Source organism: Phyllopteryx taeniolatus, chromosome 17 (assembly GCF_024500385.1).
Source record: "Phyllopteryx taeniolatus isolate TA_2022b chromosome 17, UOR_Ptae_1.2, whole genome shotgun sequence".
Lineage (NCBI taxonomy): Eukaryota > Metazoa > Chordata > Actinopteri > Syngnathiformes > Syngnathidae > Phyllopteryx > Phyllopteryx taeniolatus.
Window position 1 is genome coordinate 13,294,604 of NC_084518.1, and position 16,374 is coordinate 13,310,977.

At 41.2% G+C, this 16,374-nt stretch overlaps 1 protein-coding gene across 3 annotated transcripts in view; it reads left to right on the forward strand.

Moving 5' to 3' along the window:
• The window catches only part of gabra6b (gamma-aminobutyric acid type A receptor subunit alpha6b), a 51,726-nt gene that overhangs the window by 19,033 nt on the left and 16,319 nt on the right, over window positions 1-16,374 (forward strand). For all 3 annotated transcript variants that reach the window (XR_009785113.1, XM_061751430.1, XM_061751432.1), the window contains exon 9: window positions 5,445-5,701. Coding sequence is in view for 2 of the 3 variants with exons in the window: in XM_061751430.1 (XP_061607414.1) it covers window positions 5,445-5,701 (257 nt within the window). In the remaining variant the exon portion in view is untranslated. The remainder of the gene's footprint in view (window positions 1-5,444; window positions 5,702-16,374) is intronic.

The following is a 16,374-nucleotide window of genomic DNA, read 5'->3' on the forward strand; positions in this document are numbered from 1 at the left end:
TAGGTTGGAATTTGCCCTCTGAAAAGTACTTCCGTGTTTAATCACTCTATGAGTACTGAAGAAAAACTTTTCAACTATATTCTAATTTATTGAGTTACACATATATTTAAAAAAGTCATAAAATATTTGACTCTGACTGTGTGTAGTGGAGTGCTATCTATGATACGCGTTTCACTACGACAATTAAATTCCTTAATTCTCTTTGGACACCTCATTAGGTACACCGGCGCAGGGGAGCTTAAACGCGACTGTCCGGCCATCCTGCCTGCAACGAACTGTATACATTTCAGATTGTAATGCAGCGGTGTTGAAACTCTGTCTATGTGTCTACTATGTGCTACAATCATCAAAATAATACATATTTTAAATATGAACTACTTCACTCTGAGTGTGTGCAGTGTGCAGCGCTTTTTGAATTGAACTACCTAATAAAAGATTTACACTATTTGTGTGTGAGCATGAGTGACATGAGCTTGTGAATGCCAGTGATGTGTGCGAGAATCTGATTGACGTGCTCACGTAAACGCATATGAGTAGTGTTGATGAGAGCAAGACGTCTGCATATGAGAGCATTTGAGTAGTGTAAATGAGAGCATTTGAGTAGTGTCAATGAGAGCATTTGAATAGTGTAAATGAGAGCATTTGAGTAGTGGCAATGAGAGCATTTGAGTAGTGTAAATGAGAGCATTTGAGTTGTGTCAATGAGAGCATTTGAGTAGTATAAATGAGAGCATTTGAGTATTGTAAATGAGAGCATTTGAGTAGTATCAATGAGAGCATTTGAGTAGTTAATGAGAGCAAGACTCGTGTATGTGAGTGTTTGAGTAGTCCTTATGTGAGCCTTTCAGTACTTTGTGTGTGTGTGAAACCATTTGTGCGAGCTAATCCTGAATAATGTCCCTAACGGCCCCTCATATTGTATCATTTTCAGCCATGTATTAAATAGCCAGCATTTACATATACTGTAGATAAATGTAACTTCTACAAGCGTATTAACACCCACTCGCCACCCACTCAGATGACCTCCTATGCACCCACTCCCAAACCACACATATTGGCAATATGCAGCTACTGTAACCTTATTTTACACACACCTACACATTCTAATACACACACCTACACATTCTAATACACACACACACACACACACACACACTCGTGACATTTACATATCGATTGCAACCGCCCCCACACATACAGTACACATACCCAAACAATGTATTTACTTGTCCAATAGTAAGTGACCATCTGTGCCATGCCAGTGAGCGTGTGCGCGTGTGTGTGCGCGTGCGTATGTATGTGTGTAAAAATGTAGAGCAGTGGATAAAGAGGAGCATATCCCACTGGGATTTGACCAGCAAGAAGCCAACCAAGCCAGTGTGTCATCAGAAAAAGCTTCTCTATGGGATCGGTTGCCATCTACAGTATAGTACACACAAACGCACACACACACACACACCATGTGGTGGAATTGATGAACCGACTGGTGATGGAATTTACGGAACCGTACAGTGGCACCCAAAAATAAATCTCCAAATCATAATCCTAAAATAGGGCTCATTTAGGCAAATGGGATGCAATGGAAGAATCGAAAGTATAAATATTTAATGAAGAGTTTTTCCTTGGGATTTATTTCTAAAATGGTCTTCTTCTCACTTTTACCATACCATCGCAGGTTAGCCGTTCACATCTGACTTTGGGCCAAAAGTGGGGTACTCACACTCACATTCACACCTAAGGGCAATTTAGAGTCTTTAATTGACCTAACATGCCTGTTTTTGGAATGTGGGATGAAGCTAGAGTACCTGGAGAAAGCCCACCCAAGTACAGAGAGAAAATGCAAATGTAACGCAGGAAGGCCCGAGATGTCAGAACGGTGAGGCAGATGTGCAAAACACAAGCTTGTGTGCTGTACTTATTATTTTATATTTGTTACGGTGGGCGACTGGTTAGAGCGTCAGCCTCACAGTTCTGAGGACCCGGGTTCAATTCCTGGCCCCGCCTGTGTGGAGTTTGCATGTTCTTCCCGTGCCTGTGTGGGTTTTCTCCGGGCACTCCGTTTTCCTCCCACATCCCAAAAACATGCATTAATTGGAGACTCTAAATTGCCTGTAGGTGTGACTGAGTGCGAGTGGTTGTTTGTTTGTTTGTGCCCTGCGATTTGCTGTCCATCCATCCATCCATTTTCTGAGCCGCTTCTCCTCACTTGGGTCGCGGGCATGCTGGAGCCTATCCCAGCTGTCATCGGGCAGGAGGCAGGGTACACCCTGAACTGGTTGCCATCCAATTGCAGGGCACATACAAACAAACAACCATTCGCACTCACATGCACACCTACGGGCAATTTAGAGTCGTCAATTAACCTACCAAGCATGTTTTTGGGATGTGGGAGGAAAACGGAGTGCCCGGAGAAAACCCACACAGGCACGGGAAGAACATGCAAACTCCACACAGGCGGGGCCGGGGATTGAGCCCCGGTCCTCAGAACTGTGAGGCAGACGCTCTAACCAGTCGACCATCGTGCCTCCACTTTGTTGCTGTACTTAATTATATTTTTCAAGTACAGTATATGTACTTTGAGTAATTTTTTTTTATGATTTACTCTTACCCCCTACATTTGAAAACAGATTTAGTAGCTGCACTTTGTACTCCTTGCTTTGTCAAAAGGGGCTTGTTATTATTTTCAACTGCTGTAGATGATGACACAATGTAAAAATATGAAAACAGAGAGCTCTTGATTGATTAATTGATTGTTTGATTCATTGATTGACTGATATGGAGCAATGTGAACCAGGGAATCTGAAATGGCAACAGATTCGGGGAATCAATAAATTCCCCTTCCTCTGCCTTATTTAAGAGAATTGTTTGATGTTAGAGCATTTTTTATTATGTTAGTTTCGTTTGTTCATGCAGCACCTGTTGTCATTTCATTCCGGATTATTTTGTCAGAATTTAGCTGGCAGAAGCCGTGCACAGTGATTTTTTTCTTTCTCAGTATGAGCACTATGCAAGAAAATGAAAGAGGAAAACTATTTTCTGAGCAGAGAAGTTTGTTTTTGTTTTTGTTGTGCCAAGTTACTATTATTATAATTGTATGGTTTTTTTCCACACGTATCCGTACTTCTACTTAATTACAGAGTGTGAGTACTTTTGCCACCGCAGAGTAGTGGGTCAGGAATTCTTTCTTAGAGTCTATTCAAACATGACAGAGACAAAATAACATTGGTATGGGAAAATGTACAAAGGCTACAAACCTGAAAGTGTGAGCGGTGTTGTTTAGATTATCTTTTGTTCGTTAGCTAATTAGTTAATGGGGTTAATGTAAAAAACATTTATTTTCATGCAAACCCATGACTTAAAATGGAACCGATATATCCAGAAGGTAAATATGGTATAGTCCTCTTTTTTTATTGCTAACATCTTCCGTAATTCTCCCCCCCTTTTTTTATCGTCCTGTTTGACTGCTTAGTCGTGCAGACAAGTGGATAATTTTTCATGCCGGAACAGTTTTGCCGTACAACAGGAGAGTTTGATATATTCCCTCTGCTGTTGTTTATATTGAGTTATATTTTTATTGTAAATGCATTCGGACAGAACAGGGTTTGAGGGCAGACAGGCAGAGAGAAAAGGGCAGCGTCTGAGGCGACACGACGGGCCGGACTAGCTTTTTGCCCGAACACCAGCGCGAGGCTTGCCTGCGGGGGCCCTCCGATGGCGGGTCATCACTGCAAATCAGCCGTGGTGGACAGTGGGGAAAAAAAATTTAAAATTGGAAAAACTAAATTGATCCAGTTTGGGTCGATGGTAGATACTTAGCCTGGATACTGTTACAGCGCTTTGATGTTGAATAAATTTTACACTTCTACTCACTCTGACGGCTCTTACTGTCTCAAGTGTTGGTACCTGGGACACCTGTGGTAACTTTGGACACACTATTTTTTGCAGACCGGTCACTCCTGGGAAGGTACTCCACTGTTCCATGTTTTCTCCATTTGTGGATAATGGCTCTCACCATGGTTTATTGGAGTCCTAAAGCTTTAGAAATGACTTTGTAACCCTTTTCGGACCTGTCAATGTCAATTACTTCACTTTTCACAATTATTTACTATTCATAATCTGTTCTTGACATTCCTTGGATTGTGGCATTTTTTTCAGCTTTTTGAGATCTTTTGGCCAATTTCATTTTGTCAGAGGTTTTTATTTCTAAAGGGGTCTTCAGTTGTTGCCACACCGGCTAGCCTAGAGCAGTGACAATGCTCAAGTCACGCACGGATCGCTCTTCCACACAGAGCTGTCTCCATGTGAGACTCACTGCGCCGCATTTAAACGGAATGAGAGGAGCCGCTTTGATTGGCGGTGCCTGAAGTCGGCTGTGTTAACTTACACAATGGCGCAGACCGGCCTTTTTTTAAATACGCTGTCTGCGCACACCAGCCAAATTACTAAAACCCAGTTTGATTTAAATGGTCACAAAACTAGAGACCTAACGGTCAACTCTTTTCACTTGTGTTAGATCGGTGCTCCCCTGAGTTTCCTAATTGTAAACACAAATAAAACAACTGACACCTCCTCAGTGGTTCAATGTAAAAGTGTCAAGTGATGAATTGAATTAAGAACCACAATAATGTTTAAATAAAAAGGAAAGATGTAAAATACAGATCTGATATATAAAGTGGCAGAAACGGAATATCGATTTTGGTTTTGCTACAATTTTATTATTCTATGTGGAGTCACCAGGGATAATCTCGTAGTTCAGTGTTTGTTCTATTTCTGGGCCACTGCAGGTAAAAGATTCCGTGCTGTCTTCTTTGGATTATTGCGCTGGCTGGCAGTCTCGCTCTCACGCTGACTCTATCTGCTGGCAACATGGTGTTTTTTGACCCAATTCCCAGAAGTACTTTGGTTTTTCTCTCCTAGCACAGCACATGTGATTTACAGCGAGCGGCGCACGGACTTGGTTTACTCAAACTTGATGAGGCATGCTGATAACCATGTGTCAATATGTAGGATTCTGTTTGGATTTCTACCCGCCCCCATGCCCCTGAAAATGTTGAAATCTCCTTTAGAAATAAGCAAACATAATTTATTCTCTTTGTTGAGCTTCTTGTCTGCTTCTTATTAATATTTTAAACATAGTTTTTTTTACATTTTCACATGCATGGAATCAACCCAAACGTCTAAATAAGGCATTCACGTCATTAAGGGTGTCTTTTGACTTTCATACTTTGTTTCCCTCGGATTTTCAAATATTTGATTACTTATTTAACTAATACACATTTATACTGTGGTGATTTAGGATATGATGATGCATTTTTTTCTGTAAAGTTGTTAACGTGTTGTGATTATTTGGGAGAACAAAAACCCAGTACTGTTTTCATTATTAATGCCCTCATGTTACATCGAGCTAGAGTTCTTTTAATGTGAATTTCCATCTTCTCTCCAAGGCGGATCCGAGCAACATGTTGAAGAAGAGAATGAATTCTGCGCCCCTCTTCGACCGCCCGCCTAAAACGTTCCCCAACCCGCCCGTCAGCGCCCAGGCCTTCCTGCAGCAAGGCTCCGCTGTGCCGGCCAACAACGTCCTAACGGGCACGAGCATCATCGACAAATACTCTCGCATCCTCTTCCCGCTTTCCTTCGGCGCCTTCAACCTGGTCTACTGGATTGTGTACCTCACCAAGGACACCATGGAAATGACCAGGTGAACACATGGCATGCTTGCTATTTTAAAATGCTGCTTTGTCAGTGGTGCTGGGACTTCTTTACGAAACTGGCTCTTGCTGAACATGATGAAAGCGCTCGCTACTATAAACAGGATGGATACCATCCAATGTTCTCTGCATGCATACAAGTGACATGTTTCCATCTCCGTTATGCACTTTTGTTTCTTTCAAGCATGCATTGTCTTCACCTGGGAGCTGAATTTGTTATTCGGCAGCCACATAACACTCCTACGCTTTCATCACTAATTAGTCACCATATGGCTTTTTAGCAACAAGCCCGGAGTGGTCACAGCTACACAGTGGTTAACATGATCATTTCTCTACAAGAAAAACACGACAACACTGGTTATTCAGTGCTTTGCTAGGCCTGCAGCCTGGAGATGTGTTTGCTTTTACATGTACAGTGAACTAATTTATATGAAAAAGGGCCACATAACACTACATGTACAGTATGAAAGCCACACTAAGCTTAGTGTAGCTATAGACAGACCCCTGCCAATTGTGAACAGTTGCAGGCCACTTCCTGGTTCCTGAAAGATGATGCAAGATTATAGGACCATACTGTTTTTTTTTTTTGTTTTTTTTTTTATTATTGTCCAAGGGAGGTGGTTCCTTTGTGACCGAACAGCAAAAAGTGAAACAATTGTGGCACACCATATTTTTCATTTGTTATCAGGCCAATTGCAGAGGATGCTTAAGACGACTGGACTGTAACGTGGTACATTGATTGTGGTGCAGGATGAATCATTCCCTTGTGATTCAAATGGAAATAACTCAAAAATAAATTGCTCTTCTTTTTAAAAGTGAGTAAAAGTGAGCTCTTCTTTTTAAAAGTTTATAAGTTTCTTCTAAATGTCTGAGGGACCTATTCTTGAATTAAAAAGTGTGAAATAAATCTTCTCTAACAGGGAAAAGAAAACAAAATGTGGCATGCAATATTTTTGTTCATGTTGTCTGATCGAAATCGTGATTTCAGACAACACAATTGTGATAGACAGGGCTGCATTTTTTTTGTAGCACTCTCGATTGACCCGGAATCTGTGCATCAACTATAGTATCCTACTCATGGACAGGTCACGCAAACCTTTTTTTTCTGAGCTGGTATAAAAAAAACAAAAAAAACCAGCACATCCTCCCTTCTTTCCTGGTTGGTGGGCTGGGGCTAATTGCTATGTGCTAAGCTAACTTGCTCCGAGTCCGCACCGACTACAAGCTGCGCTTGCTAGCTGGCACGGCTAAACCTCTCCTCTCCTCTAAGTAACTAATATTCGACTCCATGGTTGCAAATAAGTTACACTTCTGACATGTACCGTTATCAATAAAGGTGGATGAGTAGATAAGGGCTAACGTGAAATGTAGCCAAACAAACAGTGTAAGTGCTTAGGTGTACATACAGTATACTTTTCACAGAGGTTTGACTGTAACTGTGTTAGAGCAGAAAGCAAAATAAAATTAAATTATACAAATTTAGCATTACACAAATGAAAAAAAACACTTATTGCAAAAATTTAGGCCATTTAGGAATTTTTTTTTCTAAATGAAAAATATCGAATTTTACTTCATTTCATCAAAATGAAAACAAGTTTCTGAACCAATCAATCAAGTATCTTGCGGAGAGGCTAACAAAAGAGACATTACAAGCAAGGCATTATACTATTAAACGTTACGTTAGATGTTCTTGATGATTTCTGCCCTGTTCAGCTGCAGATTTTGCCACTGGTCCCTGAAACTACAACAAACAGTAAAAGACGGAGGTGACACATCATTATAATTCACACTCACAGAGTAAATCAAATCTGCATCTGCATTTTTATCCAGATGTACACAAAATTGGTTCAAATATGGCAAATCCACAAAGTTTAAATAGTTATAGAATTTCACCCTAATGTTGATAATAAACATCCATCCATCCATTATCTGAGCCGCTTATTTTCACAAAGGTCGCGGGAGCCCTGGAGTCTATCCCAGCTATCATCGGGCAGGAGGCGGGGAACACCCTTAACTGGTTGCCAGCCAATCACAGGCCACATATAAACAAACAACCATTCGCACTCACATTCACACCTACGGACAATTTAGAGTCTTCAATTACCATGCATGTTTTGGGGATGTGGGAGGAAACCGGAGTGCCTGGAGAAAACCCACGCAGGTACGGGGAGAACATGCAAACTCCACCCAGGCGGGGCTGGGGATTGAACCCCAGTCCTCAGAACTGTGAGGCAGACGCTCTAACCAGTCGTTCACCGTGCCACCTGATAATAAACAGTTCTTGTTAATAAACAGTGAAAAACCAACAAAGTGATACCTTTAACCTTTGCAGCTTCATGCTTGGTGGCGGAAATAAGGTTTCAACGTGCAGGTGTAAGCTGCAGCCCCATCTACAATAACAACAACAAGAAGAACTGTAAAAACCAAGAGGACACTATTAAGTACACTTGCACAACTTAATGGAAAACAAAACAAGTGCTGTATCAAAAATGCCTTCACATCATATTGCTGTTAGAGAGTACAGTATTCATTTAACAATATTTGCATTATTGTGGTTGCATGAGAAGTGTTTCTGATGTCTTATTTAGCTACTAGGTCAAAGGGGTTAGTATATTAGAGGGTCGTTACGATGCAGTGCAGCTGATACTTGGACACAGCTCTTGCATTGGATCTCATTGGATTGTGCAGGTGTGCACAAAAACACACTAATATAAAAACAAGCTTCTTAGGGCCTTTCAGCCAAATCCAATGTACAAAAATGCTTTCCCCACCACAGCTGATGTCTTTAAAATGACATTTCCTCTCACATAAGAAAGCGGGACATGACATACAATATAGACATGACACAAGGTTCTTAACGACTGCAGATTTTATCGCAAAAGCAATGAGTTTTTTTACTTCTTTTCTGCAAAATGGGGCTCTTGTAACGCCAGCTCCATGTGTGGTTTTACACTTAGCCTGAATGCTGTCCAAAGGAATAAAAACTGTTTATGATGCACGCGTGTAGGCAGGCTTATTTTTCCCACCTACAGTATATGATCCATGCTTGCATGTGTGCATCATATTGACTCTGGGAGGCTTTTTATCTGTGTTGGTCCTTCTTGCCCCCTGATGTGATCTATGGTTAAAAGTGGGAAAAAAATAGATGTCAAATGAGACAGACTGTATGTAAATTGGCATATTGGCAGTGGAGGGAAGTAACCAAGTACTTTATTTCTGGACATTTTATTTTTAGTCCCCACATTTAAAAACAAATATACAGTATGTACTTTCTATTCCTTACTTGGTCAAAATAGATTCTTTACCCTTTTCAAGCACTGTGGATGACGGCACGACGTAAAAATACCTAAATACATAAAAATAAAGTCAACCACGGTTAAAATCTCAAAATATTGAGGTCTTGAGGTCTTGGAGGACATGGCGCAACGTGAACGTGCACTGACGATGACAGAGATATGGAGAAGCGAGATATTCCCCATCCGTGGCCTTATTTCAGAGAATTCTTTAATGTTGTTGACTCCAAGAATGGTTTGTGGCGAATGTGTTGTGTCTTGTGCCAATCTATAAAAACCACGACAGCTTCTGGTGTTAAAATATTATACATATTATTGAAAAAAACCACACAAAACATGTATTTTTTTCAATTATCATTAGCAAGTTTACATTTTTTTTCAGTTTACGTTAGCAAATTTAACTATGCAAACACGTCATTTTGATAGCATGTCCAGTGATTTTTTTCTTCTTCTCTGTAGGACCAGTATGCTCATTAATATTGAAAAGAGTGAAACTATTTTGTGTGCAGAGGTTTTGTCATGGTTTTGTGCTTGCCAAAATGATTATTGTATATAACTGACAGTAAAAATGTATTTTTACTTTTGTTTAAGAGTCAGTACTTATTTACTTAAAGGGGAAGTTTGCAGTTGTAAAACTGGTAGCAAGATTTGAATGCCGCCTCACTTTTCTAATACACGCCCTCCCCCACTGTAAACAGGCCAACGCTAGCCACAGCTGCCACCTAGGTTAGAGCTCTCAATGCCATGAGGCACATTAGGAATTCTAATCTGTAGTTTTTTTAACGGGAGCAGGTGATTGGCTTACTGACCAACCCCTGCACCTGGTATTCCGAGGTGGTCTAACCAGGACCGACCCTGCTTAGCTTCCGAGATTGGACGAGATCTTGCAGCTTGTGGGGATTGGGCCAGCTGTAGTGTAGTGTGACTTAATTTTAATATAGTGTTAATCGAGTTACTATGAATATCGATGGAAGTTTTTTTATTTTTTTAATGTACATTCAATTGGAAATTAAAAAAAGGTGAGGAACCTACCTGTCCAGCAGAAACTTTACTCCGGGTCCACTCTGAATCCTCCAGCGGCCTGTGGCCCCTGCATCTCTGAAAGGCAGCTCCGACATTCCCCACTTCTATCTTTTTAACTTTTCTTGCTAATCAGAGGTTGATATTCAGATATTCAGCCATAGGTTCACCAAAGCTCCTCAAGCCCAATTTAACAGGTAACAGCGTGACATACAAAGATATATATACCATATTTTCACGACCATAAGGCGCTCTTAAAAGTCTTAGATTTTCTCCAAAATGGACGGGGCGCCTTATAATGCGGCACACCTTATGTGTGCACCGAGTTCCAAAATCTGTAAATGTTGTTGTGTGACTTTGATAAGCGCTCCACTTGACTGACTGGGAGCATTTCCTGCCGACACGCTGCTTATATGGAGGAAAGGCAGACGTGACTGAGTACAGCATGCGGACGTTAAAGGGGGAAGGGTGCGCGTGAAAGAAGATGCTAAATGCACACCCCCAGTAGGTATATAGTGCAGGTATGTGCATTATGCAAAACAACATCGGTTTGATTATACTGCCCCGAAAATGGCACCTACAAAGAAGCACAGTTTAAACTGCAAGCTATCAGTTACGTGAAGGAACATGGGAATCGAGCAGCCGCGAGAGAATTCAAGATCAACGAATCCATGGTTCGCAAGTGGATGCCTGGGCTAAGCTATCTGCTTTGACTGTTGTCCGAGCTTTTGCGAAAGCCGCCATCATTGCTGAACAGCCCCCCGGCAACGAGACTGACTCCGAGAATGACGAGAGGGAACTCGGCATGTTTGATGGAGAACTGGCCCAGCTGTTCATTTCGGATACAGAAGATGAGGACTTTGATGGATTTGTGGATGAGGATTGATCAAAAAATAATGTGAGTACATTGTTAAATACTTTAATAAAGTACAACCGAACTCAGTTTTGCTCCCGCTGCCTTTTTAAAATCATACGCTAGCATGCATGCTAGCATGCAGCCATTTGCTAAAGTCATTTAAGTTCATTTTTTCCAGATTAATGTACACATAGCACCCCATATTGACAGAAAAAAAACTGAGTGGTTGAAATTTTTGCAGATATATTAAAAAAGAAAAACTGAAATATCACACAGCCTTAAGTATTCAGATCTTTTGCTCAGTACTTAGTAGAAGCACCCCTTTGAGTTTTTCACACCTAGATTTGGGGATCATCTGCCATTCCTCCTTGCAGATCCTCTTCAGTTCTGTCGGGTTGGATGGTGAATGTTGATGCTCAGTTGGGTTTAAGTCAGGGCTCTGGCTGGGCCATTCAAGAGCAGTCACGGAGCTGTTCTGAAGCCACTCCTTCAGTATTTTAGCTGTGTGCTTAGGGTCATTGTCTTTTTTGAAGGTGAACCTTCGGCCCAGTCTGATGTTCCTGAGCACTTTGGAGAAGTCCTCTCTTTACCTCTCTCACCAAGGCTCTTCTCCCCCAATTGCTCATTTCGGCCGGACGGCCAGCTCTAGGAAGGGTTCTGGTCGTCCCAAACATCTTCCATTTAAGGATTATGGAGGCCACTTTGCTCTTAGGAACCCTAAGTGCAGCAGAATTTTTTTGGTAACCTTGGCCAGATCTGTGCATTGCCACAATTCTGTCTCTCAGCTCTTCAGGCAGTTCCTTTGACCTCATGATTCTCATTTGCTCTGACATGCACTGTGAACTCTAAGGTCTTATATAGACAGGGGTGTGGCTATCCTAATCAAGTCAAATCAGTATAACACAGCCGGACTACAATGAAGGTGTAGAATCATTTAATGATCAGAAGAAATGGACAGCACCTGAGTTAAATATATAACTGTCACAGCAAAGGGTCTGAATACTTATGGCTGTAATATTTCAGTTTTTCTTTTTGAATAAATCATCAAAAATTTCAACAATTAAATTTTTTTCTGTCAATATGGGGTGCTGTGTGTACATTAATGAAGAAAAAAATGAATTTAAATTATTTTAACAAATGGCTGCAAAGAGGGACAAATTTAAGGGGGTCTGAAAACTTTGCATACCCACTGTATATATATATATATATATATATATATATATATATATATATATATATATATATATATATATATATATATCTACACAGCAAACAGCAGCTGAAATAAGTATTTAACATGTCAACCATTTTTCTCACTAAATATATTTCCAGAGGTGCTATTGACATGAAAATTTCACCAGATGTTGGGAACAACCCAAGTATGGACAAAGTAGAACAAATAAGCTCAGAAATGAAGTTGAGAGAAATAATGTGAAATGACACAGGGAAAAAGTATTGAACACGCCAACTGGTATTTCTTTAATAGTTTGTACAAAAGCCTTTGTTTGCAATAACAGATTTAAGATGCCTCCTCTATGGAGAGACGAGTCACATGCATTGCTCTGGTGTGATTTTGGCCCATTCCTCCACACAAGCAGTCTTCAAATCATTCTTGAAGGTTCCGTGGGCTTCTTTTCATGTTCATGTACCTTGAGTTTCAGTTCTTTCCATAGATTTTCGATTGGATTCAAGTCAGGTGATTGGCTGGGCCATTCTAGCAGCTTTATGTTTTTTTCTTTGAAACCAATTGAGAGTTTCCTTGGCAGTATGTTTTGGACCATTATCCTGCTGAAATGTCCACCCTTGTTTCATTTTCATCATCCTTGTATATGGCAGTAGATTTTTGTCAAGAATGTCTCTGTAGATTTACCCATTTATCCTTCCTTCATTATTGTAAAGTTTATTAGTACCATCTGATGAAAAGCAGCCCTACACCTGATCGAGGAAAATCTATTGTGGTATGATTGGCTTTCCAATAACAATTTATGGCCCCAACCGTGCTCACTGGAACATTCAGAAGCTTAGATATGCGCCTCTAACCAATGCCATCATTAAGTTTGCAATGGTCTCGAGACAGCTCTTTGATCTTACCCATCATGAGATGTGTCTTGACTCACACCTTGTCAATGAAACCTTTTTGTAGGCCATCAAATAGGACGGAACCAGTTGATATTCATTTGGACTGACAAGGGGCTGGATTGCTGTTAGATTATTCATAGATTTTAAGTGTTGTCTTGGCTTTCCATGCCTTTTTGCACCTCCCTTTCTTCATGTTCGCAATACCTTTTCCCTTTGTCATTTCACATTATTACACACAACTTAATTTCTGATCTTATTTGTTCTACTTTCTTTTTATGTATCGATTACTCGGGTTGTTCCCGACATCTAGTGAAAATGTCATGTCAATAGCACCTTTGGAAATATATTTAGTGAGAAAAATGGTGACGTGTTAAATACTTATTTCAGCCACTACATATAAATACCTACAGCTTCTACATCCAGTCAATACAAACACATTGCGAGAATCCATAGAGTGTTGAAAGGCTAAAGAATGTGATAAAATACCTGGCAGCCCAGAGGCGATAGCTTCAAATCCCCAGAGGTGTTACAGACGCTAAGCGGACCAGCCAGTCCAAAGCAGCGCTGTACGCCTGCTTGACATCATGATCGATCGCACTTGAATTATCTTCACAGCAAACGTCAGGGTGTTTAACATGAAATAAATATCAAACACATTTACTTTTTTTTTGATGGAGTTGTAAACTTGCAGATTGGCTGCAGACCAGAGAGAGAGAGAGAGACAGAGAGACAGAGAGAGAGAGAGCAAGAGAGAGACAGAGAGAGAAAGAGAGTAAGAGACAGACAGACAAAGAGAATGTCCATCCATCCATCAATTTTCTGAGCCGCGTATCCTCACAAGGGTCGTGAGAGTGCTGGAGCCTATCCCAGCTATCTTCGGGCAGGAGGCGGGGTACACCCTGAAATGGTTGCCAGCCAATCGCAGGGCACACATAAACAAACAACTATTCACACCTACGGGCAATTTAGAGTTTCCAATCAACCTACCATGCATGTTTTTGGGATGTGGGAGGAAACCGGAGTGCCCGGAGAAAACCCACGCAGGCGCGGGGAGAACATGCAAACTCCACACAGACGGGGCTGGGGATTGAACCCCGGTCCTCAGAACTGTGAGGCAGACACTCTAACCCAAGGGTGCCCAAACTTTTTTGCCCCAAGATCTACTTTTCAAGCAGCCAACCTCCCGGGATCTACCTTTTTTTGGGGGGTGGGGGACGTGACCATAGTCTCTGGTTTGAGAGCGCAGAGCGCTACCAGTGAGCTAAAATTCTGGACCGCCGACACAGCTTGGCACCAATGTATGTTGATGTACCTTGCAGCACCGCATGAGCCAATCTTGCACAACACAACATAATTAACAATGTAAATTTTTTTGTCATTACCTGAGTTTACTCCGATGACTTGCACTGAAGTGAATCAGCCAGGGATGCGTAGTCAGTGTTGTATTTTCCATGCACAGTCCTAAAATGCCGCACCACATTTCCGTTCTTTGGTAATGCGATGGCAGACTGGCAGATGAGGCATATGCATTTCGAAAATGTCATAGTGAAAAAAAATACTCCTCGTCCCATTTCGTATGAAAGTGGTAAGTTTTTGTCTTCTTACTTGGTCCAGCTCCCCCACTCATTTTTATACCCTTTCTTAAGTTTAAGAGAAAACACCGTGAGATAAAAATTGGAGGTAACTCACTGACTAGCTTGTTAGTTTTGACACACTTACGCCGTGGTTTGCACATCTGCAGTTAACTTTTAGCAGCGTTGTTTGCGCATGTGCGTGACCTAAGTGTCAGAAAAATTCAGATATCATCGATTATATATGTATATCAATCAAGCAACGGGATGGATGATAGGCTGATGTCTTTTTTTTTTTATGTCACGCGATGACATGCGATCTACCAATACTACCAATACTACTTGACGCATTGAGCACCCCTGCTCTAACCAGTCGCCCAATGTGCCGCCAATGAGAATGTGTTTATCCAAATATAAAATGCACTGCTGCATTACTCAATGGCAGCGACAACAATAATAATTAAAAAAAATGTTAATTAGATCAAAACTAGACAAGAAGGATGTAGTGTTTATCTCATTTGTAATCAACACCATTGCTGAATTAGCATAGCGCTAATCACAGGGATGGGTTAAATGCAGAAATCAAATGATGCAGTGATTGTAAAAATTAAAATAATGACAAAGATTTAATCTTTTAATTAGTTTGGATTCAGTCTCATTTGTGACCACCGGCCACATCATTAGGTACACCAGCACAACCAAATATGTTATTTTACAAAAATATTAATGCTCAGTTTTGATTGACACTGTCAATGAGCTCGTGATAACAGGGGTCCTGGGTTTGTATTGAGTAACTGTCAGCCTAGCTTTAACCCAAAAAATGTTGCAGGCCAGCAGTTTGAGAAAAATAAAGTAAACAGTACACCTATACCAACTTTATCTTTAAGCTAAAATGGAACGATTTTCATTTCCTTAAGTAAGAGTGTTTGAAGAGCACTGCACAATTATTCAAATATTGGGTTTGAAATATTCCTTTTCCCAAACCAATCAGAAATGTTTTTTGTCATGCAATGCATGGATCGCAATGGTGCGGGCCTGCGCTCGGTAGACGTGAATGAGCGGTGACATTATGTAAATATGGCGGCTTCCAACCAGAGGTCGTATGCAATGGAGATCTTGTTTTTAACTACACTTGTACTTTGACATACAAGTGGCCTGACTTTTTCGAGATACGAACTGTCATTCGGCTGAATTTTTCCTTTGATTTGCGAGCGCAAACTTGAGATAGGAACACTTCATGGTGGCAAAAAAACTCAACTCGCTTCACAATAAGCACCACTTTAACATATGGTGAACTTTTCATAAAAAAAGAGAGGTTTCAAGTTGTTTAATGCATCCATGCATCCATCCATTTTCTGAGCCGCTTCTCACTAGGGTCGCGGGCGTGCTGGAGCCTATCCCAGCTGTCATCGGGCAGGAGGCGGGCTACACCCTGAACTGGTTGCCAGCCAATCACAGGGCACATAGAAACAAACAACCATTCATACCTAGGGGCAATTTAGAGACTTCAATTACCCTACCATGCATGTTTTTTGGGATGTGGGAAGAAACCGGAGTGCCCGGAGAAAACCCACGCAGGCACGGGGAGAACATGCAAACTCCACACAGGCGGGACCGGGGATTGAACCGCAGACCTCAGAACTGTGAGGCAGACACTCTAACCAGTTGTCCACCGTGCCACCGTCACATGGCCGTTCCGATTAAATGTAGTGCACACCCGATCGGAACATATGCCGTAAACAGTTGACCAGAGATCTTCACTCGGAATGAATTCAATCTGAATGACAAAAAAGTCTGCATGTAAACCCAGCTAATACTGTATCTCCTGTAATTATTGGGTTGTA